General features: G+C 43.0%; 1 protein-coding gene across 1 annotated transcript; it reads left to right on the top strand.

The window, feature by feature from the left end:
* The first annotated feature begins 1,944 nt into the window (after positions 1 to 1,944).
* Positions 1,945 to 24,786, top strand: C4H3orf84 (chromosome 4 C3orf84 homolog). Its single transcript, XM_054976411.1, has 4 exons — positions 1,945 to 1,971; positions 6,338 to 6,451; positions 22,923 to 23,000; positions 24,328 to 24,786. The coding sequence occupies exons 1-4, from the start codon at positions 1,945 to 1,947 to the stop codon at positions 24,784 to 24,786; spliced, it is 678 nt and encodes a 225-aa protein (XP_054832386.1).
* The last annotated feature ends 2,396 nt before the right edge of the window (positions 24,787 to 27,182 follow it).

Here is a 27,182-nt window from a genome sequence, read left to right as displayed (position 1 = left end):
TTGGCAGAGTACAATTGTGATGAGATTTGGTATCAGTTTGTCCTGTTATTTTCTGCTATTACACAGAATATTTCCAGCTTCAGAAGAAGCTGTGGAGATTCAGCTTTATACTGATTGCCAGCTGGATCCCTGGGACTGGGAAAATGAGATTTTATATTTCTAGAGGGTTTATATTCAAGGAAAGGAAATTTCATTAAAGGAGGACATCTCCTTAATTGCCATCTTTGACAGCTAACCTCCATCCTACTCTCTCCCCTTCCTTCACAGCACAGCTCCTCAGAGCTTTGAGGTAATGTCAAGCTCTGGATTCCTACTCCTGCATTTATCTGAAGAAAAAGACTTTATTTGCCTCTGTAGTTAGGCAAAGGGACACTTTCATTTATTAACACACAACAAATGTGACTGAAAGCAATCTTTCTGGTATTTAGTGAGTGTTCTTAAGCTTCTTGCCTACCAGCAGGTAGAAGTTTTTATTTTTTTTACAGAGTCACATCATTTCTTCTCAGTACCTAAAATAGGCTGGTGCTCAGATTATTATATAGGCCACAACATCAATTTAAAGTTCTTATTTTGTCAGTTTATCTCTTTTCATCTTAAGAGCCTCTTCTCCATCACCATAGCTGCCATTTGTCTGTTCAATAAAGATAGGGCAGATAAGAATCTTAAAACACCCATCATGTCATTGGTTGGATCCGCCTAGTTTTTCACTGTCTCAGCCAGTTCCCCTCACTACTACAGCTCCTATCTCACATGTTTTTGTACACATAAATCTTAGCATTCCCAGTATTGCATTTTTGGTGGTCAAACCCTTCTAGCAGAAAAGCAGGTTGCATCTAACCCCTGGCTTTTTCTCTCTCTAGTTTTGTTTTCCTGTAGATTCCCTACTAAGAAAAGAGACTGTATGACAAAATAACATTCTAAGGCTGTGGTCCTATGGACAGTTATTGCAAATTAAAATCTATTTAGAGTAGTGGAATTTATGCACAGATGACTGTAAGAAAGAGCACAGTCATAGTCCATTTCAGTGGATTATTTTCCCTAATCAGTCTAATCCCTGCCTAGCAATATGGAATCATGTAAAGAACATGACTTCCAGATGTTGTCAGGATATTTTTTAAAGCAAATTTCTAGCCCTCAGGATTTTAAAGAGAAGTTTTAATATCTATGTATTTATTTATTATAAAAATATATGCCCTGCCTTTCAATGTTTTCTTCCAAAGTGGTTTATTGAAAATACACACAAGGTGATTAGAAACTAATTATGTCTTCCTGTTTTTCTGACTGTTCCAAAGATGGGCCTTCCCTTTCTCTCCCCTGAGACAGTTAAGGTAGTTTTCCTGATCCCCAGAAGTTTGTAGAAGTTCATCTAATGCCTGCACTGCTGGAAAGCTGGCAGAAGGCCCAGCTATTGAATTTACCTCCCATACTATTAAAGGTGGAGAAATATATTTCAAGGCCAAAACTGGGAATCCTGACCTAATTTTGCCATTGGGGTTGCCAAGCCAAATTTTGAACTGAACTCTGAAGTTGTCCTCTTTCACAGCAATTTGATATGCAATAAATATTAGTTCAGTGGCTTTAGATGTGCTGGCTGCTATGTATCAAGCTTTTATTAAAAGTTAAGGAAGCAGGCCAATGAAGTGGGGAGGGGCAAGTTATTAGCATTTATTTCACCTGCACTTCAGAGGTTTCTGGGTACACTCAGCAAACAGGTCACCAAATCTTAATATTCCTAAGAGGAGAGAATGGGCTTTTTAAAATGACACATGGAACAGGCAGACATTTTGCCTTGATCTAACAATCCATGCTGTCCTCACATAATAGTTGCTTAGCAACTAGATAAACATGGGTGGCTAGCTGCAGAACCCAGCCAATATCAGGTGGCTGTTGTGGTAGCTGAGGGGACTGGCTGCTTTTAGGCAGCTCCCCTCAGGTTCTGAGGGGATGCCTAGCCCTATTGTGGGGACATGGGTAAGCTTCAATCCTGGTGATGAATGTTGTCCATGGCTGTTTGTAGGGCTTTGTGAATAGTATTTGTTTTCTTTAAGAGATGCCAGGGCTCCAGTGTCTGGAAACACCACCCTCTGAACAGAAAGTCTTTCCTTCAAATCCTGTTGTCTGAGGAATATTTGTAGTGGTGAAAGACTTGCATTTGGTCCCAACACAGGGAACTTTCCCTCTGCCCTTGCATTCCATGTTGATGCCTGACCAGTTCGGCTGCAAATTAAACCCTGCACATGAAGGTTACTAAACCAACGTATGAAACTCAAAAGACATTGCTAAAAGGTAGCTGCTGAGGTCAGCTTAGCCTTTCAAAAGTCTAGTCTTAATCCATAAGATGCTAGGTGCCCCTGTTTCTTCAGAGCTGACGCTCCAATAATTGAGATTTCATGTAGGGGAAGAGGTGTGTGTTTGCTGGGTTGCTTGGTATTTTTAGACATGTTTAATTCTAAAAGAGGATGGAAATGACAGGTGATGATTGACCCAAATCTCAACAGTTGCCTCTAAACAGAGTGAGCTCTTATCAACTGAGGTGTTCTGGAAGGAACCTGGAACCCTTGTCACCAAACCCTCTTCCCCAACCAATTTTCCTCTATTTCTCTCCCCTCCCACTTACCCACTGCTGGTCCCACTACCTTTTCTTCAGGGGGAAATGAGTTTGGAGAAAGGCCTATGGTTGCCTAGCAACCCCAGTGTTTCATCCCACCCATTTCATCTTAACAAGAAACAAGACAGGCCTTAGGCAATGAGATGCTCTTGGCCAAAGATAAAAATGGTAATTCCACCCACCCCCCTGCATTGGATCATGTAATCCATGCCTGTCATCACGAATATATTGTCCCATAGGTTGCAGTTTTAACCAGATCTCATTAATTCCTGCAATTTGTTTAGCTGCAGTGACAAGCTGTTCTTTGCCATGGGGTTATTTTCCCCTCCATATCCTGGAATAAACTCTTGCTTCCATCTGTCAGGCAAGAATCGTTTCCCTGCTTATTAAATCTGACCCAGGGGACTCATCCTCTTGCTTCCTATCTTCTTAGCCTTCTTTTTGCACCAGATCATTCTCCACTCCCTGCTCCTCCCATGTAGCAGAAGCACATGTGAAAAGTAGGGGCTGGGCATGAATAGTTTTAGCCAGCAAGCTGCTGCTATTTGAGGATGGCCCAACTACCTAGGCAGATTAGGCAATGCCAAGGCTGAATTACCCAATTTGCGTATATGATGCAATCACATGTCAACAGACCTGGGGGGAAAATGCCCTGTCCCTTTAATAGAGAAGTTGAAGCTTTTCATGTCATGGAGGTAAATAACATCCCCTTCAAGTTCTGTTAAAGGGACAGAATTTTTTTTCTCCAGGAAGCCAGCAGCCAGATACACCAGCTTCTGTCCAGATCTGTCAGTTTAACAGAACTACCTAAAGAGGGCATAATGAACAACAACATTCTATTTATATACCGCCCTTCAAGACAATGCCTACTCAGAAAGGTTTACAAAGTATGTTATTATTATCCCCACAGTGGGTGGGGCTGAGAAAACTCCTAGAAGCTGTGACTGACCCAAGGTCACCCCCCTGGCTACAAGTGGAGGAGTGGGGAATCAAACCCAGTTCTCCAGATTAGAGTCCAGCTGCTCCTAACCACTAACCAAACTACTCACACATACTCCATTTTTTAGATCATGTGATACTGCCTTAAGAGCACCATTATTCCTGGACAGCTCCCTTGTTTTGCATAATGAATAATTGCTTGAAACAATTAAAGGGGCCTATATACTAGATAATCCATTCCGCAGGGACAAATTCCTTGGTTTAAAAAGAGGGTGACAGTTTGGCCTGCACTGATAACTTTACTATAGATATTTAAGAAGAGATAAAAAAGTAAATGGAACAAATAATCTGAAAATACAATGCTTTTAATCTTGACCGTATCCAAGCATTGGCCATTACAAGAGCAGTTCTGAATGGATTTGTTCAGAATCCAACTCAGGTCTCCTTAGTGAGGCTTACTCCCAGGAAAGTGTCCATAGGATGGCACTGCTGATATCCCACCCTCCCAGTCCGAAATGGTTACCCTTGCACTGATTCCATTCATATCATGTTGGCCACATGAATTAGCCTTTTGTCTTTGTCCATTTAGCAGAAGAAAGAACGAGGAATCATCATGATCTGATTTTGCCCTTGACAGCAAATCTTGAAATGCTCCTACTCTCCCTTAATTCACACTGAGGATCATTGTATTAGGTTGCATTTGCTATAGCCTTCAAAGAAGTTTGTTTTCTCTGTGAGCTTATTCAGAAATCCAGAAAAACATCCAAGAATCATAGAGATTTGAAAGAAAAATCCTTCAGGTCATCTGGTCTAACCTCTCTACCTTACCGCAGTCTACCTTAATGATCACGAAGAGATGCTGGACCAGCTTTTTCTTGAAAACCTCCAAGGAAAGAAATTCCATGACCTCCGTAGGCAGCTTAAGTCAAACATCACTGATATTTAGTATGTTCATCTCTTGTCACTTTCTTGGCAGATACCATGAGCAAATGTACTTGCTTTCATTCGGACACACTTTAAAATGGAGGGAAACTGCCAGCAAACCCTCTCCCTCGTCCCTCCCAAGGCTAATATACCCAGTCCTTTCATCATTTGCCTCACAACAGCACTCTCAGTGGGGCATGCAGGTTCTTCATCTGCTGTGTGAGACAAATTGCTAAAATGTCAGCTCCTATAGTCTACTTTCTGTGATAGACAAAAGATGAAATTGTACATTATTTTGTAGAAGTGAAGATTCTGACCTCAAAACACTGTTGGGGTCAGATTTTGTGCACAGAAAAGCTACTTCCTACTGTTCCAGCTCAGCCTTCCCTTTTGCTCTTGACAACAGTACACACACATTCTGAATAGGGTCTAACAGAAATAAGCATTTATATAGCACTTTCTTTCAGTGTTCAAAGTATTTCACAGACCATTATCTTGTAATCCTTCAACAATCCATTACAGTAGGCCAGTATTATTACTTCTGTGTTTGAGATGAGAAGGGAGTGGGCTTATATAATGGTGTTTAGTGATTTTGTAACAGAAATGAGACTTGAAAGGCTGACTTGCCAGATCACAATTCATTCTCTTAACACATTGTGTTAGCCAAAATCATGGCAGTGTGTATCACACTGTGTACATATCTGTCACATTTTTATCCTATCCTTTCTCCAGGGCAGTGTACATGGGTATCCTGTCTACAAATTTTATCCTCACAACAACACTACAGGGTAGATTAGGCAGAGATTCCATCTCATGGTCACTCATTGAGCTTTACAGAGGAGGAATGGAGAGGCAAACTCAGGTCTCCCCAGTCCAACATTCTCAACAGGACACAACATTGGTTGTGTGAAATTCACTGACAAGCAGAGCATGCAGCGTCTTGAGAATTTCTGTTTCTTTTTCAGCCTTGAAATCATAATGGTAAGCCTGGTGAACACTTAGAAATAGGGTTGCCGTTTGCCTGGTAGGAGCAGGGGAATTTCCATCCCACATTGTTTACCCTCACTAAGGTTAGCGGTGTGTGTGTGTGTAGGGTGGGGGGAATGCTGATGCTGAAGTGGCATTAAGCAATGTGATAACATCATTTCTGGCTGCGTAACTTCAAATGATATTACACCGCTGGACTCCACTCTGTGAATTTCCACCTCCTTAATTCACATGTAAGACTAGAGGATGAGTGAGATTTCTGATGGCCGAGAGTACAGCATCCTTCATCTACAATTGATTAAAAATTTGTCAGTTAAGCAGATTAAACAATTAAGCTCACTTTCCATAATGCATACTGGTTGTAGAATTCAGTTTTTCTTGGTACACAACCAGAGTATCCTTAGCTGTTGATTTTTGTTACTTAAAGAGCTATGCTGCCTATAATTTTTGCCATGAGAGGTATCTTTTCAACTAGTTATGGTGAATGCAACAGGGTACCTGCATTAGTTAACACTCTGTCCCTTACGCAGAGTGACTGGGAATGATGAAGTGCTTGACATGTTGGGACCATGGTGAAGGGAAATGTCCAACTAGCATTCTGATCTCTTCCAAATGAAGCTCCCTTGACAAGTCCTTGGATGTAAGATGGTTTCCAGATCCCAATGGGAGGCAGCTAAGCCTCTCCTGTCTGTTGCCCCAGCTTGGAGAGCTGCTTTTGTTGTCAGTAATAAGAAATCTCGGTAAAATCCTTTCAGCGTTGTCAGAGGATAAGTGTGACCTCTGTTGGCCCTATCAAACTAACCAGCAAGTTTGGAGAAGCTGCTGGATTGCATTGCTCAATTGCTAATTAGGGGCTCCCTGTTGCCTGTTTTGTTCTAGCATGCCAGTGGTTTCTATGGCAACTTCAGAAGCAAATGCAGGAGTGACTTCACCCAAGAGTATCGTAAAGCAGCCCGGCCACTACCTCCTGATCGCTTTCTACAGAGATTGAAGGTGAGTGACCACCAGGCATTTCTTTTTTTTAAAAAATATTTTTTTATTGGTGAGTACATACAATGTTATTCAATACACAAATTCCCCGTCTTATCTAAATTATATCAGCCCCCCCTTCCCCCCCTCCTTACTGACTTCCAACAGCTTTCCAACCCCAAACCCCTTCTAAATCCTATATATGTTATATCACTTATTCTAAGCATGTTCAAATTCTTCTATATCTCCAATTTTCTAATATATCAATCTACATTTCACTGTTTAAACTATTTTTAATACAATCTTCTTATTACTGATATTAGCTTAGATTAATTAATAGCTAAGTTTCCCCATTAATGGTAAAGTTACTTCACTCTCCCCTTTATAAAGTCACATATTAATAATTCTCAAACTGCCACAATCCTCCTTTCACATCCCATTTTTTTTCTAGATATTGTTTCAATTTCTCCCAGTCTGCAATATATTCTCCTGGATCAAGATCTTTAAGTTTTCTTGTCATTTTGTCCATCTCAGCCATGTACAGCAATTTGTAAATCCAATCCTCTATAGTTGGTATTTCTTGCACTTTCCATTTCTGTGCATACAAAAGTCTTGCTGCTGTAGTCATGTAAAATAGCAATGTTCTATACTGCCTTGGAACTTCTTCCATTCCCAAGTTCAGTAGCAACAACTCTGGGTTCTTATTTATTTGGGTTTGCAAAACCTCATTAATTATTTCTATTATATCTCCCCAGTATTGCTTAGCTACCTCACAAGTCCACCACATATGATAAAATGATCCTTCATGCTTTTTACATTTCCAGCATTTATCTGACATATTTGCATTTCCATGCGCAATCGTCTTAGGCGTTAAATACCACCTATACATCATTTTGTATACATTCTCTTTAATATTGGTACAAGTTGAAATCTTCAAAGTATTTTTCCACAAGTATTCCCATGATTCCATTGTTATTTCTTTATGAAGGTTTATTGCCCATTTCACCATCTGGACTTTGACTGTCTCGTCTTCCGTATACCATTTTAAAAGTATTTTGTATATTTTTGAAATATCTTTTTTGCCTTCTTGTAGAATCACTTCTTCTAACTCCGAGTTTTTTAGTCTTATTCCTCCCTTTAGACAGTCCGAGTTGTAAAGATCCCTAATTTGCCTATATTGAAACCATCCATAGTGAGGAGATAACTCTTCTTGTGTCTTTATTTTTGGTATTCTATGTTCTATCGACATTATCTCTTTATAAGTTAAACATTGTTGTTCATTATAAACAGTTCTCGGATCTATTACTTCATATGGTACCACCCATGAAGGGATACCACTTTCCATGTAATTCTTATATTTCTTCCAGATTGTGAAAAGGCTTCTTCTAATATAGTGATGCAAAAACATAGAGTCCGCTTTAACTTTATCATACCACAAATAGGCATGCCATCCAAACAACTTTTTGTGTCCCTCCAAAGTCAGCAGTTTACGGTCTTTTAACGTTATCCAATCTTTTAACCATGTCAGACAAATTGCTTCATAATATAATCTTATGTTTGGCAGTTGCAGCCCCCCTCTTAGTTTCGAGTCTTGTAATACCTTCATTTTCACTCGGGGTTTCCTGCCTGCCCACACAAAGTCTGAAATTTTTCTTTGCCATTTGTCAAATTGTTTGAAGTCTCGGATAATTGGAATAGTTTGCAGCAAAAACATCACACGTGGTAGCACATTCATCTTCACTGCTGCTATTCTTCCCAACCATGACAAATTTAATTTATTCCATTTTATCAAATCTCTTTCTATTTGTTGCCACAGTTTCTCATAATTATTTTTAAATAAATCTATATTTTTTGCAGTCAACTCAATTCCTAAATATTTCACTTTATTAGCTACCTCACAGTCCGTTATATCCATTAATTCTTGCTGCTTTTGCTTCATCATGTTCTTACACAATATCTTCGACTTCTTTTTGTTCACATGAAATCCCGCCAAATCACCAAATTCCTTTATTTTATCCATTATTTTTGGCATATTGTCTATTGGATCTTCCACTATCAACATTACATCATCCGCAAATGCCTTGACTTTGTAGGAAAATTCCTTTATTTTTATGCCACGGATTGTATCGTCCTCTCGAATTTGAATCAGCAAAATTTCCAAAATCAAAATGAACAACAATGGAGATAATGGGAAACCTTGTCTTGTACCTTTACCTATTTTCAATTTTTTAGTCAAATCATCGTTAACTACAATCGCTGCACACCAGTCTTTGTAAATTCCTTTAACTGCTTGTGTGAACTTTTCTCCCATTTGCAGCTTTTCCATAGTGGCAAACATAAAATCCCAGTTCAAATTGTCAAATGCTTTTTCCGCGTCTACAAAAAAGAAACCAACTTCCCTATCACAGTGCTTATTGTAATATTCAATAGCGTTTATTACTGTCCTTAAATTGTCCTTAATTTGTCTATTGGGTAGGAATCCAGCTTGTCCTTCTGCAATAGATTCCGACATCCATCCCTTTAATCTTTCCGCCATAATTTTCGCAAATATTTTATAGTCATTATTCAGCAACGAAATTGGCCGATAATTCTTAACGTTGGTCAAATCCTGTCCATCTTTCGGGATCAATGATATATTAGCTTCATTCCATTAATCAGGAATCTTTTGGCCTTGTAATATTCCGTTAATTACCTCACTTAGAAACGGTGTCAGCTCATTGGCCATCATTCTATAGAACTTTGCTGTTATTCCATCTGGTCCCAGTGCTTTCCCTAATTTTGTTGATTGTATAGTTTCTTTTATTTCTTCCTCTGTCACTTCCCTATTTAACTTCTCTTTCCATTCCTCTGAAATTACTGGAAGCTTCACTTTCTCCAAGTATTCCGCTATTGAATCTCTGTTCACCTCTTTCTTTTGGTACAGCTTTGCATAAAATTTAAAAAAGGCTCTACTAATGGCTGATTGATCTGTCAATGTTTTATCTTCCTCTCGAATCTTAGTTATGATTTTCTTCTCCCCCTTTTTTTTAATTGCCACGCTAAATATTTCCCAGGCTTATTTGCACCTTCAAACGACTTCTGTTTCATTTTTTTAAAATTCCACTCCAATTCTCTATTGTTCATTGCCGTCAGTTGTTCCTGCAGGATTTTCATATCCTGAAATATTTTCTTTTTTCCTGGTCTTTTTTTAAGTTGTATCTCTTTGGCTTTAATTTTTTCCATAATTTCAAGTCTCTTTTCTTCCCTACTCCTCCTAGCTCTTGCATTCAGATCCATTAGCGTTCCTCTAATAACAGCTTTATGTGTGTCCCATACCTTGTTAGTTGATACATCCTTATTCAAATTGCACTGTATAAAAAAATTTGGTCTCTCTTCGTAACAACGCCATATTTTCTTCCGTTTGCAGCAAGTCTTCATTTATCCTCCATCCTCTTTTCTTTTTCTTTTTCCCAAACCTCCACATAACTGGATTGTGATCTGAGCCTACCTTGGGCATTATCTCCACATCTCTAGTCCATACCACCAATTCTTTGGAGGCCCAGATCATGTCAATTCTTGATAGTGTAAAATGTCTTGCAGAGTAAAATGTATATTGTCTATTTTTCGGATTTTGTCTCCTCCACACATCTTCCAGACTTTCTTGTTCCTTAATCGCAAAACACGATTTTGGCAAAAGTCCTCTCTTTTTCTGTGAACTTTTAGATTTCTTGTCTTCTTCCAAATTTGTAACTCCATTGAAGTCACCTGCCAAAATTATTTGATCATAAGTCAATTCATCTAATTGTTCCTGTAAGTCCTTGAAAAAATTTTCTTTTGCCCCATTGGGTGCATAAATTCCAATCACCAAAATCTTCTTCCAAATTATTTCCACTGCAATATATCTAGCATCTGTATCACTTAGAACCAGTTTTGGCTGTAGCTCCTCCTTTATATATAATACAACTCCTCTCTTTTTCTTTTTGGAAGCTGCTACAAATTCATTTCCAAGTTTTGCAAGTTTCAAATATTTCACATCCTGTTTTTTAATATGTGTCTCTTGCAAACACACTATATTACATTTTTGTTTTAAAAGCCAGTGGAAAATAGTCTTACGTTTAAAAGGTGAATTTAGTCCATTTACATTCCAAGATATGATTTTACACTACATGATCAAATTTTAGCTCCTTTTGGTAAGTCTTTTTCATTGTCCCTGATAAACCTTTCCATCTCCTGGCCAGATCTGATGATTTTCCTTACACCACCAAATTCGAAAGCCAGTCCTTCAGGTATTTCCCATCTGTATCTGATTTTCATGTCTTTTAACATCTAAACCAGCTCTCTATACTTCTTCCTCTCCAACAACACCGATCTGGGCAGTTCTTTCATGATTCTCACCACTTTCCCATCAACCTCTAATGGGTCCCGAAATTGTTTACTCACAATTGACTCTCTTGTCTTTCTAGTTGTAAATTGCACAATCATATCTCTTGGTAACTTCCTTTGAGCTGCAAATTTTGAGTTAATTCTGTATGCCACGTCCAGAAGCGCTGCAATCTCCTCTTCTTCTTTTCCCAGGTATGTCGCCAAAATTTCTGTAATCTGCTCTTGGGCTGTTTTTTCCAAAACTTCCGGGATTCCACAAAATCTCACTTGTCTTTCCATTTGTTTACATTCAGCTACAGCCATTCTTCCCTTCACGCCTCTCAGCTCCATTCTCTGCACATCTGCCAAGGTATCAGCCACCTTTTCTACTGCGTTAACTCTCTGCTGTGTAACTTGCATTTCTTTTTGAACCTGATCCATATTCTTCGCTAATTCTGCCATCTCCGATTTAAGTGTCTCTTTAAAGTCTTTCAAATTTTTCGCCATCTCTTGCATCATATCTTTAAGCTCTTTATTCCTTCCGAAACTTTTTTGTCTAGGTTTTCCAGCGCCATTTGCCATTCCTTCTTCGACATCGTGGGGCTAGCTCTACTTCGCTCCCACGAGTCTGCTCTTTTCCTTAGCTCCGTGGCACGATTTTATTATTTTCCTTTATTTTTAAAAGTCAAAGTTTAGGTTATTTTTGTAAAAACTGATATTTACGCGGTCCAAAATGTCGGGCGTCTTTTCTCTATGGTTCTATTCTGAGGCAACCGCCCTTACCCTTGTCTAAGATGGCCTACTTCCATTTTTCTTGAAGCTGCAGCTTTGCCCTCTTCAAAAATGGCGATATTCCACTTCCGCTACTTACAAGCTGCTTCTCGCCAAGCTCTTTATGGTTCTGATGCACTTCCTGTTCCTCTCCGTTTCACAGCAGTTCTCGTGATGTTGAAAGTTTCTCACAGTCCACTATCTCTCTCTAGCTGCAGGTATGTAAACAATAATCGTTTTTCCGCTCTAACTTTTCTTTACAATGTCACTTTTTAATAATTTATTTGCCGGAGTTTTCTCAGTTATATATCAAGTCTTTTGCAGTTTTCTAGATCTCTTTATCACTTTATTTCTTATTGTAATCAGTCCCGTAATGAGAGATAGCAATCTTTACCTTCTTAGATGTTTCTCTTGGGTAGTAATCACTGCTTCGATTATCCAATCGATTCAGGTTCCCTTCTTAGTTTGCTGAAGCTTGGGCATGTAGGTCTTATGCCAAAATTTGACTCCAAAGTCACTGCAGAGATCTCAGCAACCTCTCTTCGGGTGGGAACTCAAGGGTGGATGGGGGCTCGTTACGTAGAACCCCCCTCACACCCGAGATCAATGCGCCCTCAAGGTCTTGAGCGTACTTGCCTGTTCTCCACCTGAGAACAGGGGGCTGCGGGCAGTTTGCACCCCTCCAGCCCTACAAACAGCGACTCGGACAGCCCAGTTCCCTGAGCTGCGTTAGACCTCCATGGATCCCAAGCCGGAAGTCGACCACCAGGCATTTCTGACTGCCTAGTCTGAAGGGCTCCCAAAGAAGAAGGCAAGGGAGAAAGCCACACACACCTCTTTCATATTTGTCAGCCCCCCTTCCTGATTGTTAATGGGCATAAATTGAATGAAAGGGCTTCTGAGTCCGTAGCTGGTACTGTCTATTGGCACAGAGGGAGAATGAGATACAGTGGAAGAAGGACTCAGTGGAAGCAGCAGCAGAGGAAGAAAGAGAACCCATGAGTTTCCATCTCCAGCTAGGATTGCCAACCCTGGCCTGGGAAATTCCTGGATATTTGGGAGCGGTGCCTGAGGAGGCGTGATTCTGGAAGGAGGACCTCACCTGGAAGCTATGGGATAACCGAGTTTGTCCTCTGAAGCTGCTATTCCATCCAGAAGAACTGATCTTTGTAACCTGGCTGGTACCTTTGTGCATGCACACTCCTGGCACTTCTTCCAGAAGTGGCATAATTGCACCCGTCAGCAGGCATGCTCCTGCCCTTCAAAGGGGCCCACGGATGTGATGAGATTACTTAAGGAAGTGACATGGAAGTGGATGCCCCACCTCCAATAGGTGCTTCCTGCCACTGCTCAGCTGGTGCTCCATGCGGCCTGAAGTGATGTCAGCACATTGCCAGGCGACTCTGGGGACACTGGTATTTCAGCAAAACTCTTTGGTTAAACCCCTGGCGATGCGCTAAAATTACATTTGGGGGCACAGGGACTGATGTCAGCATGTCTCTGGCAAGGCCATGTTGCCAGCAAGCCCCCAGTCCCGTACTGGTTGCCAGGGGACCCTAGCGCTATCTAACTACCAAATCTGGAGTCTTCACTTTTCAGACCCACTTTTCAGCCATGCTAAATCTGCAATGGAGGAGCTAAAATAACTTTTATAAATTGTTTCATTGCTATGATTTCCTGTGGAGCTCATAGGCACCATAGTGTCTGCTGATGTGTTTCCTAACAGTTGATTCTTCCCTAAAGCTCCTATTCCCTGAAGCTTGGGTTGTGACTGGCAACCCTGAGAACAGTGGAGGCAGGCATGTGAGCTACAGATACTGATGTTGTGCAACACTGTGATACCACAGAGATTGCAGAAATTCCTAGAACATTGCATGATGCTGTGACATCGTTTTTCAAATCACTATAGTTTTTACTAAAGAGATTTGGGAAATTCCTGAAGTGGCATGCCACACTATTCCCCCCATTTTGTTCCTACTGCCCCACTGAGGAGCTGCGGGAGATTGGGGGTGGAAGGTTGCCGTAACAGGCAATCTGGCCTCTCTAACTAAAGTAAAGCATCAATCCTCACTATCCCCAGCCTCATAGGATCAAGAAGTTCTTCAGACATCCCCAAGAAGCATCATTTTTGGGTCTGCATTGAACACCTATTCAGAGAAACAGCTGCCTCCGTTGTAGGTGGTTTAGAACTTCCCAGTAGTTTGTGATTGCTTCCTCCATGGCAGCCATTATGTGGTGGTGTCCACAATTAGGATTTCCAATTCCAGGCTGGGCAACTGCTGGAGATTTGGGGGCAGTGCCTGGGGAAGGTGGAGTTAGGGGAGGGAGCTTGCTGGGCATGAGTCTGCCCTCCAAAGCTACCATTTCCTCCAGGGGACCTGATCTTTGTAATCTGGAAATCAGTTGTAATTCCAGCAGAACTCCAGCCCCCACTTATGCCTACAAAATGCCAGAACCACAGGCTCAAAAAGTTTGTTTGGGGGGTGGGGGCTATTTTATTGTACATCACTTTTCTCTCAGCTTTTCTCTCCTTGCTTTTCTTTCCGCCTTTCTTTCTCCTCCCACTATATTTTCTCTCTCTTTCTCCATCTCTGAAAAAAAGAAGCAGAAAACAGTGTTGGTGGTAGCGGTGTGACTTTAGGTTGTGCCATCAGGATGCGTATCATGACCCTCCAGTTAATATACCTGATACTTCAATTTTGTGTGTACTGCGTTTGTATTCTACCTATTTCCCAGGGAGCCCAGACCAGCGTACATGAGGTTTTTAGGCAGTTTCCCATTACTTTCATGAGACCCAGACCAAGTTGGATCTATGCAGAAGCTAAGTAAGCTACAGCTTGTACATTAATTAAAAAAAAACACACACACAGCCTTCCTCCACCCATAACCATTTTGGTAATGCTATGTAGTTGCTTAAACTTGACATTTGTAAAGGATGCAGCATGTATTAATCAGATCCTGGGGCTAGATTTGCTTCACTTCAGTCATAGAACCACAATAGGACTTCAGCCTACAAATTGAAGGAGTGGCCTACCACTTCCTGGTCACTTCAGCCCTGACAGGTTGTTGGCACCTGTGGCCTGCCAATCCAAACGTTCCCCAGCCAGTTCCAGTGTGAGTCCAGTTTTGCTCTTCCTTCACACATATGCTGAATCAGACCCATGGTCCATCAAGGTCAGTATTGACTACTCTGACAGGCAGCAGCTCTTGGGGTTTCAGGCAGAGGTCATCTACATCACCTACTACCTGATCCTTTTAGCTGGAGACATGGGGAATTGAACCTGAGACCTGCATAGAAAAGCAGATGCTCTGCCACTGAGTGATGGCTCCTCGCCCTCTTCCTTTAGAATTAACAAAGCAGATGGGAGCACAGCAGTGCTGGTGAACAATTGGCACTCATGTAGGTGCATTCCTTAGGGGGAAAGAGAGAGAGAGAGTGCTCCCAGGGGAGGAGGATTATAGACTTGGCCCTGGATCCAATTCAGAGTGCTTAAGGAAGGGATTTGGCAGGAGGGTTAACTGGCCATGCTCCTATTGCTCTACTGTGGTGGTAGCTAAAGCCCTCTGTCAGGTTGCTTGCATGCATCAGTGTGGTATGTGTGTGTACAACACCCCAAGCTGTCAATCAAGATAAGATTGATGGTGAGTCAATATTCCTATCCATCCCCCAGCCACCCACATCCAAAGCTTCATTTGAACTGGTGCATCTTAACAGAACTCAGCTCCTTTGTAGGGGAATTTATTTGTGTGAATTTCAGCAAGCAACCTTTTGAAACCTGGCCCTCAGTTATCCTCTATGGTAACCCCAGGCCCAGGGGCATCTTTGTTTAGGACACTAGGATCCCAGTGTTGCAAGAATTGTGGTTTAATACATCACTTGCTATGGAATAAAATGACCCTGATAAGAAAATACCCTTTAGGAGGTTGGAATAATGTTTGTTCACTTATGATCAGGTTTGTGAGAATGAATATCCCACTGCTAGAGCCTAGGTTGAATGCAGTTAAAACAACTTCTACTTTCCAACAATTCCTTTAATTGTTTGCTAAATATCCCCCTGCTATTTTTTAAAATAGATCAATCATATATTATGAATCTGTTTAGCATTCATGGGATGCTTCCCTCTGTATCTCCTCCTGTTATCTTGAGAGGGGTGCCCAAGCTGTTGCAAGCAGCTCTTTCAGACTTTCAAGCTTCACCTTCTGCCACTGTCTTTTGAAAATATTAGCCTTCCTTTTTATGACTCCTACCTGCTGCGGCAGTGGCTAAGCTGTATTTAATTGCCTTGGCAAGATCTACCAGTGTCCGGCTGCAACAACCCCACCCCTGACAGCAAAGGAGACTTAGAGTCTGTCCTTGTTTCCAAATAAAGGCAAGTTGCCTCTTAATTCTCCTTTCGGACACACTGCAGTTGTGCTATTGAGGTAAAGTTCAGGCTGCCACTTCTTGGTGCGTTTGCCCTGACTTTGCCTCAAACCCTGTCATTTTGCAGCACTGTACCACAGGAAACAGAGCAATGCTTTGTGACAACCATGGGTCTAGCTCAACACCACATCTGAGCTGCTTGGAGAGTTATTTTCTTCTGTTGCTTTTTGTTTGCAATGTGGATCTCCCATTGCCACTTAGTTCATATAAATGGGAGAGACTTGCAAAGCCCTGTATGGATGATAGGAAGGTCAGATGTGATCCAATAAACATATAAGGCTCCTGTTCCCATCAAAAAGTGTTTGGAAGATGGTGTTTTAGCAGGTGAGGATTTTCTTCCCCTGCAGCAATTTTGCTATCACAAAGCTGTGCCTGCAGCAATGCTATCTTACGACCCAATTATTAAAGGCCTGGGAGCCTTGTCCTCTATCAAAGGGATGATCAATTTGCAAGCCGCAGGGTCAGATACGATACCAACAGCACTTTATCTGGCCGCTAGCAATCCAGTCACATTCTAATGAAGGTATGGTAAAGCATTTGCTGACAGTTTCACTTGTAAGGAAAATTTCGTGATATTCCATGCTGACATTCTTTTTTTCCCCAATTTCATATGCCTGCATACATGTACTCCCTTTGATGGTGAATGCCTCACTGCTTGGTACGCTGACTCTAGTTTTAAGAGTCTGATCACCTAAGAAGAAGCTGGTTCATATGGCAAAAGATACCTGTGGCCCCACTATAACTATCTGGGGTCTCTGAGAGCAGAGAAGGGCAAGAGCCAGAATTCAGTGGTAAAACAAACTACTGAATACTGACAATCCCTAGGTTTGTCCCTGGTATATCCCATTAAAAGATTTAAGAATGGCAGGACTGGAAAAAGACTTCTTGGAAAGCCACTGTCATTCAATGTACTAGGCTAAACAGACCAAAGGTAACATGTTCAGAAGTTGGCTATCCTTGCCCGCAGGGGCGGCGGGCCTATTGAGGCCAGATAGGCGGTGGTCGCAGGCGCGGGGTGCCGGAGGGAGCTCCGGAGGAGGTGCGGCACGCGGGAGCGCGCGCCACAAAACACCAGTCTCCTATCCCTCCCACCCCACGCCGCTGCCGCCGCCAGCACAAGCCCCCGGCCAGGTGCAGCCACCGCGGGCAGGCATCTGTGGCGGCGCAGGCAACCGAGCGGGAGAGCTCGAAGGCCGCCCGCCGCAGCAATCGGGCCGGCAGCGGTGTGTGCGCTCCCATGATGACGTCACGCGTGACATCATCACGCAGGCTGGTGCGCGCACGCGCACACACACGCAAGCACGCACGCAGGGGCGCCCGGCCAGCTGGCCGGCCGCGAGCGTGGTAAACCTTTGCGCCGCCCCTGCTTGCCCATTTGTACCTGATATCCCTATGCAATGGCTATACAAGAAGCTGGTCAGACTGGCTTTAAAGTAATAGTTAGGGTTGTCGACTGCCTGGAGAAAAAGATGTCCTGTGTTTTAAAAGAGGTTTAATGGGATGCACTTTACCTAGTAGAAAGCCCCGTGGCGCACAGTGGTAAGCTGCAGCCCCGAGCTCTGCTCACGACCTGAGTTCGATCCCGGCGGAAGCCAGGTTCAGGTAGCCGGCTCAAGGTTGATTCACCCTTCCATCCTTCTGAGGTCGGTCAAATGAGTACCCAGTTTCCTGGGGGTAAAGTGTAGATGACTGGGGAAGGCAATGGCAAACCATCCCGTAAACCGTCTGCCAAGAAAACGTTGTGATGCAACGTGCCCCCAATGGGTCAGTAATGACTCAGTGCTTGCACCTTTACCTAGTGATGTTATTTGCCTCTGTGCCATGAGAAGCTTCAGCTATCCATTTTCATACATTACATGTCTGTTCAAGTGACAGGGCAATTTTATCCAGGCTGGCTGGCAACCTTAACTGCTCAGGTGAGCACTGATGAAATGCCTGATTGGACAGGAATAAAGATAAAATTCTAAACCAGTTCTGCAGTAAAGGTCAAACTATATGGGAGGGTGTCTAGGTACCTGTTTTTTCTTCCAGTCCAGGGTGAACAACTGCCAAGTGGGTCCAAGGGAAGATTTTGAACTGGCAAACAAGATTAAACAAAACAGAAGTCTAGTATGGTCTTTAAGGTGCGAGTGGACTTCTTAAGATGCCTTAAGGACTGCACTAGACTTCTGTTTTGTTTTACTACAAGAGACTGACATGACAACCCCACTGAAAACAAGGCTAGACACTCTCCCTCCTACATTCTCTCCCTGCACTGGTCCAAACAGATCAGTTACGCTCTGCAGCTACAATTTCACAGTATTCTTAGACAAAAGCACTGGAAGATCAATCATGGATCTCTCTTTTACTGCATTGACCCTGAGAAGTTGGCTTTTTACAGGAATTTGATACATCCTGTAGCTTATTGCTGCTGCTCTAAACCCAACGTGCCATATGTGTGTACCTTTTCTTTAAAAGCATGATATGGTTTAGGAATAGGGTTGCCAGCTTCCAAGTAGTGGCTGGAGATCTCCCAGAAATACAACTGGTCTCCAGGACACAGAGATCAGTTCCCCTGGAGTAAATGGCTACTTTGGGGGGTGGAGTCTATGGAATTATGCCAAGCCAAAGTCCTTTCCCTCCCCAAACCCCACTTTCTCCAGGTTTTACCCCCCCCCCCAGATCTCCAGGAATTTCCCAACTTTGAGCTGGCAACCCTATTCAGGAATGTACACGTAAAAGCACACAAGAAATGGCTACTCATAGCTTACTGCAAGAAATGTGTTTGGCTAGTTCAGACCAATATGTGAGACTGCCTTTGCACGACCACCTCTTTGACCTCACTTCCCACAGGATGCTTAGTGTGCCAGCATGTACTGGGGGGACACAGCCAAGAACAGCATAAGCATCTCTCATCTCACAATGTGAAACCTCGTCTTCTGCTGCCAGCTTTCCAGGTCTCGATCAAATGGAAGAGTAAAGAGTGCCTTAGATCACTCCTGGAGGCAGATTGATTAAATTCTTCTGCTAACAGAGAGTCCCTGGAAGCTGACTATTGCATAAGCACCTGTCATTCTAGACAGAAATGCTGAGCAATTCTAGAATTGAGAGAGGAAAGGGTTTTGCTCAGTGCTTCTCATAATAAGGCCCTGTTAGCAGTACATTTTGAGGATGTGGTCTAGGAATGTGGCCCTTGTTTACCTAAGAGCCCCTGGGGATGGGCGGTATATAAATTGAATAAATAAATTAATTAATAAATTAAATAAATAAGAAGAGAAAGATACCTTGCTTTTTTTAATTCGAAGGAGTTAAGCTGTTATCTCTTTATCAGGCCAGCCAAGTCAATACAACTACATCACACTATAGAAAGAATAATAATCTTTTGACTAATTTCAAAATTCAGGCATCAGATTTTTAGTACTCAAACTAGGGTTGCCAGCTCTGGAGCGTTGTGGGTGGGACCTCAGCAGGATGTAGTGCTATAGAGTTCATCCTCCAAAGTAGCCATTTTCTCCAGAGGAACTGATCTCTGTAGTCTAGATATCAGTTATAATCCTGGGAGTTCCCCTGGTTCACCTGGCAGTTGGCAACCCTACCTCATAGTGATTTGGATAAAAAAATGAAAACGAATGCCTAATCACTGACAGTTTGTAGCCTTTGAATTGAACTGGGTTTGTCCAGATTTAAAATGGGAACAGCATCTATATGAGCTCTCAGAGAAACCATCACCTCACTGTGAGTCATTGAAGCAGCACCTCCTGATCCCCCCTCCCCCGCTGCCACTTGTTTTCCAAGTCCCTTCCCACCAAAAGGCAGGCACTAGGGCCAAGACTTGCCTGTGTTTTTACTGATTGAACTTCTATATTTACGACGACGTGGTCTTGCAGTTCACAAAACCTCTTCCCAGCCTAAATTATTGGTTATGCCCCTTGGTGATTTATTTAGCTTTACTGTCCATCATCTATCCATCTGAAGGTGCAGCCAGACCAGTATACTTGAAATATTCATGCGTTTAATTCGTTTTGTCCCTTGCTCTCCCAAGAGAAATCTTTGCCGTTGCCCATAGGGTATATGCTTTCTCCTTCCGTAACCATAGTAGTTTAAATCTGTTTTCCTGCAGTAATATTTAATGTGCTCCATTGCACTCATATACCTGTATACATGCCAAAATACTTAATACAGAAAAAGTGGGTACAACCTTGAGAGAGGATCATGGAGCAGCTGGGTTGTGTTGTGAGGCAGCCAAGTTTAGCCTCTTCAAGAATTTTGTTTAAAATCCACAGATTTAATTAACCAGCTATCTATGTTGAATGGGTACAACTTTATTCAGTTACTGGGATATTTATGCTGCCACTTTTCTCCTCAAAGGGGACCCAAAGTGGCTTTCAACATTGTTCTCTCCTCTTCCATTTTATTCTCTCAACAACAAAAATGTGACGTAGGTTGTGCTGAAAGAGAGTGACTGGTAGGCTTGCCAGCCCACCTGCAGTGGAAAAATCCTTGCTTTTAGCTCCAATCTCTTGCCTTCAAGAAACAGGGGAATGGGAGAAAAAAATGGCTGGAAAATAGCCTCCATAGCAATGCGCCAGGAATTTCCTCATGCCTCTATGGTATTTACCATAGAGACTGGGAAAATTCCTAGAGCATTGCCCAGAAGTGATGTCACAACCCTCCACCCCCACCCCAACTCCACCCTCCCCAGGCACCACACTCAAAATCTCTTCACATTTGCTGAGACTGTGCTTGCAACCCTAGTGACTTGCCCAGGGTCTCCCAGTGAACTTTCACAGCAGACTGGAGAGTCAAACCTGAATGCCATTTGAATAGGGTACCATCTGTTGTAAAAAGTATTGTGGGAAAGCAGAGTGATGTGGAAGAGGGACAGAAGCCAGACTTCTGTGTAGACCAGTTGCAAAACAGTATTATACTTTTCAAAAAACAAAAACAAGACAATGAAGAATAGATTATACTGTCCCATCTTCATGCTTGATTGCCTTCTATAGCACTGCAGAAACAGCTGTGAATATGCCCTAAGGCTAAGGGAGTCAGTAACTACCTTCTCTCATCTCATTGATGCCTTTCCTGCGAGCTAAGTAGATCAGGCTCCCCAACCTTATTGAGTGTATGGGTACCTTTGCAGTTGTGAGACTAGAGTGAGAGCTGCCATGACAAAATGACTGTCATGGAAAGAGGTTGCAAAACCAGCTACATAATGGCTGCCATGGATGTTGGGGTCAATCGCAATCCAAGCCAAATGTCATCCTATGGTAGAGATTAATTATTTATTTTTATTTATTTACTTCATTTATACCCCCCTTTCTCCCCAATGGGTACCCATAGCAGCATACATTGTCCTCCTTTCCTCTATTTTAGCCTCACAACAACCCTGTGAGATCGGTTACTCTGAGAGAGTGTGACTGGTCCAAGGTCACTCACTAATCTTCAGTGGCAGAAAGGGGATTTGAGCCTGCGTCTCCCAGATCATAGTCCGATACTTTAAACACTACAGAACACCACAGATAGCTGTTTCCTAATAGGTGCTCCCTGCAGATGCAAAAATGATGCCTCCAGGGTTCTTATGAAGCATCCTCTGCTTCAATGAGGGAGGGGAACGATGGGCGTGTGCTTTGCTTTGGGGAAGAAGGAAGTGGGCACCAGGAAACATGTTGGTGGCTCCACGTAGCTTAGGAACTTTCTGGAGATTTGGGAGCATTGCCTGTGGAGAGCAGAATTTGGAAGGGGGCAGCTCAACAGGAAATGATGCCATTACAGTCCACCCCACCCCACCCAAAGCTGCCATTTCTTCCAGGGGGGCTGATCTCTGTATTAAGGAGGAGAACAGTTATAATTCTGAGAGAACTTCAGGTTCCACCTTGAGGTTGGTAACCCTTGCTCCATGGCACCTGCAAGCACCATTCTGGAGATCTCCGTCAGGATGATTATCCCGTTCTCAAACTCAGTTTCTCAAACAGTCACTGGCCTAGTCCTACATACCGAAGCCTTCAGTGAATAGGAATTTGAACCCAGATCCCCCACATTCAAGTCTGGTACAAGGGGCCCATTCACATGACATTTTTAAAATATGGCAACTTTATGATTAAGCCACCACAAGTTGACATTTGTAGTGGATTCCGGTATGCTAAATGTTCTTCTGAGTGATCCGGTGAAAATCGACAGTTCACTTCATCACACACTAGAAAATTATTTTAATAATGGACGCAGAATGTCGAGAGCTGCAATAGTGACCAGCATCTAACTCTTCACAAGCCTAGCTGTCACACCAAAGAAATCAACTTGTGATGCTTTCGCTATCTTCAAATAATAGTAATTGTGTGAATTGCCATTATTGATAGTTTACAGCATTTGTGAGCCGGGCAGTTCTGTAAAACACAATGAAGAAATGACTCTATTTTTACATGAATTGTAGCTTAGTCATCAGTGTGGGACAAGGAGTTATTGGCTGTTCATTATCCACTATGCAGGTCACACCCACCTCCTAAGAGGTGGATGATTTTTTAAAAAATTCACATGCACAGATTGCTTTGGAACTAGCACAGAGTACCTGTGTTCTTGCTGCAATATTCTATCTATATTCTATTATTACAAACACATGATAAGTCTGTGGTCCTTTCCCTAAAAGGAACTGGCCCTCTAAAGATTGCTTGAATGATTGATATAGTCGTTCAACTTCATCCTATATTCAATAACAGTTCTACATATTTTCTTGAATTCATCACCAGGACTACCATCTGTAAAAGGTCAGTATTAGTTCCATTATTGTGATGGAGAACTGAGGAGAGAGAGATGAAGCCATGCATAATTTTCTCAAGTTCCTGATTCAGGTTGCTAACCCATGGACCGCGCTTGCTGTCAACAGACATTTTGTTTAAGAGCAAATCCCATCCTCACTCCACTGATATGGTTGCAGGTGGTACATTTTGCAGGAGGCTAATCTCTGTTTTTGCTTGTGCTGTTTTCAAGGAAACCCCTTCCAAGCACATATTCTCCAAGCACGACAACAGACATGCCTTCTCAGGATCAGCAACATGCTTTGAGAACGTGAGTATGCTTGGCCAGGGCGGGTGGGGGAAGGCTCATAATCTCTCATCTTTTTTCTCTTACGCAGCAGGAGAGCTGGCAGAGAAGTTAATCAGAGGAGTGCTTGATTAGAGCCATCATTTTCATTTCTAATGTGATTAGCTCTCCCGCGGGAGCCTCCAGGGTTCCTCCAGGAACTGATGGTGCCAACTGGCTGCCTGGAACACTAGTCAAGAACTCGCTTACCCCCCCCCCCTTCCTGTGCTTCAGAGCATCCTAAGGGGGGGGGGCTGCAGCGTGGTCAATTGCCCATAGCTCAGCTACAGTTCTGATGGGTGCCTGAGTAACAGCTCCATCCTAAGGAGAGTAAACTCTTTCCAAATCCATTGAAAGCTAGTGGGTTTAAGGCTGAGGATGGCTCTGCAATACACTTCAGCCGACATGCAGAGATCATGGCGGGGGAGACAGAACGGAGCAGCAGGATCAGCACCGGGACGTCCTGTACTGTGTTGGACTCTGTCCCCACCCAGATTCAGTTTTGCTGGGTACAGAAATGTATTTTTCTCCTTTTTAAAAACAGCAGGCTATCCACAACCCTGAAACCCAGGGTAATTTCCTATGAGATAGTTCCTCTATTCACCTCTGAGATAGTTCCTCTATTCACCTCAAGTGTGTAAGGCTAGTGGAGCAAATAATACTTTATAGGATAAACACTGGGCAGGTGGGCATGGGATGTGTGAGTCTGGCGCACTTATATGTCCTCTGGAGTGATGGCTAAAGGGCTGGTGTGTGCAGGACCATGCATTGGGAATAGGGATTTAACCCTGGGGTAAAAGGACCTGCAATATTTTAAGAACAGATTCTGCACCTCTGGAGCACAGCTTCAGATTTGCATTAGAAACATACATTCCAGCCAGTCAAATGTTTTGTCGGTTATTCTTGCCCTTCCGCTTGTGCAGCCTCTATATATTCTTGAGACCTGTTTGTTAAGGGCCCGCTCTTTCACCTTATCCCTCCCCCAAATCCCAAACATCTAAAAAAGACACATGGTGGGTGGTCCATGTCACAGGCACTAGCCAGATGGCGCCCTCTACAGGTAGCTTTTTTCCAACTCAACAGTCATACTGAGAATTTCTAGAACTGCTTCCCCCCTCCAAAGCTCAACCTGGGAGAGCAACGTTCATTTCTATAAAACACAGCAGCATTTTCAAACTCCTCTCCAGCTCTGAAAACTGTTACCCCTGTTTTCCACCTTGATGATCTTCTGGTCCCTTCCTGCTTATATTATTGAAGTAATTTGTTAGATGGTTTTGTCACCGTGAACGGCCTTGCTCCTGATCTATGGCAGGGCTTAGGAAGGAGGAGAATAGAAGGGAGCCTGCCCAGCACTCAGAACCTCATTGACTGGATGCCCCTGAAGGAGGAGCTGCAACGCGAGAGGCCGCTCCTCTCAAGCTACCAGGCTGACTTCCGCTCCAGAGACAGCGTCCCCCAGATGTTAGTTCGTCACACCCGAGCACAAGGGCAGCCTCTCTATCGCACACCCAGTACCACCTACCAGCACATGTATCGAAGCTACTCCTTCCGTGACCCCATCCTCGGGGTGGCAGCCAAAGAACCTGAACTCATCATGCCTGCCCTTCCCACTTCAAGTGAGTCCACCGCTGCCACTTCAAGTGAACCTGCCACCACAGATGCCGGGAGATGCACAGAAACCCTTGCACCAGGACCCTTTTACAGGCGCTGTGCACTCCACAGCCCAGCACAACTGACAGTGTCTGACTGCTTGCACTGGTACAATTGTTGACCACGCATCTGGGAATGCCTCCGCATCGGGATAGCTTTTTTGTACCAACAAAACAAAAATAAAGTCTTGCTGGTCTGCAGAATATTTGCCATTTGTGGCACCATCAGAGAAGGACCTGTTGACCTCTGCAAGTCCCTCCCACCCAAAATGTTCTGCAACAAGGTTTTGTTAGGGGGGGCGGAATCTTAAATTTTCTGTAAGAACATCGCCTTTGTTAGTTGTGAGTTCTCTGGGTGGTATGTTTGTCACATCTGCCTATAGACAACATCATTACCATACCACTGACTTTTTTTAAAGTGAGAAGGTTGCAGGGAGGGGAGCAGGCCAAGTCGTTTTGGCCAGGTGGTAAAAGAGTAGAAGCTGTCAAGTGAGATTAAAGGTTCATAAGAGGCAAAGCTGCTCTTCTCTGTCTCAAACTACTTGAGCCTTTGGGCAGCCACAGGTGAGAACTTAAGAATGCCTTTTAGCCTTTCTTACAATTGTAAATGAGACACCTATAGTTTAATAAATACACGAGCCTGCCTTTCCATTCCACAAAGGAATTGGCTGGAAGGTGGAGTTATTTGCATAGTTAAACTCTGATATGCAGGGGAATGGAAACAAGCATCCTTACCGAAAATGAAAGAGACCCCCCCCCAAGAAAAACCATTGCTGCTGGAAATTAAAAGCAAGGGAGGTAGTACAGAGTGAATGTTCATCATGCATATGTCGGAAAACATTATGACAGATAATCCTGGGATGTGAACTGCTTTGGTTGAATTATTTTAAAATAAACAAAGCCATGGCATTTGCCCCACCACTGGGGAAAGAACGGGGAATTAGGGGATGCAGTAGACCCAGGCCAAGGGTGACAGCTCTTTTCAAACACTGTCCATGTAGGTATTGGATTACTTTCTGGACACACTCGTCTTTCTTCAAGCAAGAGTTTGTTTGTTATGATGACACTGTATTTTTTCCAGCACAAGCTGCAGGTGGGTGAAGTTGCCTCCTGACACTGATAACCAGAGGTTTGCTGCCTCTGAATGTAGAGGTTCCCCATGGCTAGTAGCCGATAAGACCTATCACCCTGACAGACATACCCCTTGTCCATCACTACATCCTCTGGCAGAAAATTCCACATTTTAATCACTTCTTGTGTAAAAGAAGTATTTCCTTTTGTCCATTCTGAATCTACTGCCCTTCAACTTCCCTGGATGCCCCTGGAATTCTAGTATGGGAAGGAGAAAAAGTTCTTCCTGTCCACTCTCTCAGCCCAGTGCATAATTTTATAAACTACTATCATATCCCCCTGAGTCTATTCTTTCTTAAACAAAAGTCCTGTTCCTCGTAGGAATAGTGCTTCAACCTCTTGAGCATCTTGGTTGTGATCTTCTGTACTTTTTCCAGCTCTGCAGTGCCCTTTTTGAGATACGGTGACTACAACTGCACACAGTATTCCAAATGAGGCTTCACTACAGATATATACAGGGGCTGTCTTATTTTCAATCTCCAGCATAGAGTTTGCCTTTTTCACTCCTGTGGCATCCCAGGTTGACATTTTCATTTAGCTATCCCCTACAACCCCAAGGTCTGTTTCCCTCTCATTCTCAGTAAGTTCAAACCTCATTAGCATATACTTGAACAAGGGATTTTTTTTGTTCCTGTCTGCATTACATTACACTTACCTACATCAAACTTCATTTGTCACAGTAGAAAAGAGCAAGAGTCCAATAGCACTTATAAGACTAACAAAATTTGTGGTAGAGTGTGAGCTTTTGTGAGCCACAGCTCAAAGCGACTTTCCTTGCTGGGTTCCCTGGAAAACACTCTGATAGATGCCTGCCACCACTCAGGTACCTCCTGAGAAGGGCAGCTCTTCCAGCTCAGCCCTAGCAAAATAATCAATGGAGTGGAATCCCTGAAAAACTCTCTTATAGCGAACTGTGGGTAGTGCCTAAGCAGTCTGGCACGTTAGGGAAATCAGAGAAATATCCCAAAGAAATGGAAGTGAGCTGTAGCTCATGAAAACTCATACCCTACCACAAATTGTGTTAGTCTTATAGGTGCTACTGGACTGTTGCTCTTTTCTACTGCTAGACAGACTTAAGACGGCTACCCATCTTGATCTATCTTCATTTGCCACGTTATTGCCCACTCGCCTAATTTGTGGAGATCCTACTGGAGCTCTTCACAGTAGCCCATAGTTTCACCATCCTGAAAAATGTTGTGTCATCTGCAAACTTGGCCACTAGAATACTCACCCCCAATTTCACAACTAATTAAATACCTTCAGCCCCAATACCACTCCTTATGGGACCCCACTGTCTACTTCTGTTCATTGACAGAACTGTCCATTTATTCCTACTCTCTGCTTTTGGCTAACCAATTTTTAATCTATAAAAGGGCCTTTCCTCTTA

The sequence above is a fragment of the Eublepharis macularius genome, chromosome 4 (assembly GCF_028583425.1).
Source record: "Eublepharis macularius isolate TG4126 chromosome 4, MPM_Emac_v1.0, whole genome shotgun sequence".
NCBI lineage: Eukaryota > Metazoa > Chordata > Lepidosauria > Squamata > Eublepharidae > Eublepharis > Eublepharis macularius.
Note: the sequence above shows the minus strand (reverse complement) of the source record. Positions and strands in the feature narration are given on the sequence as shown.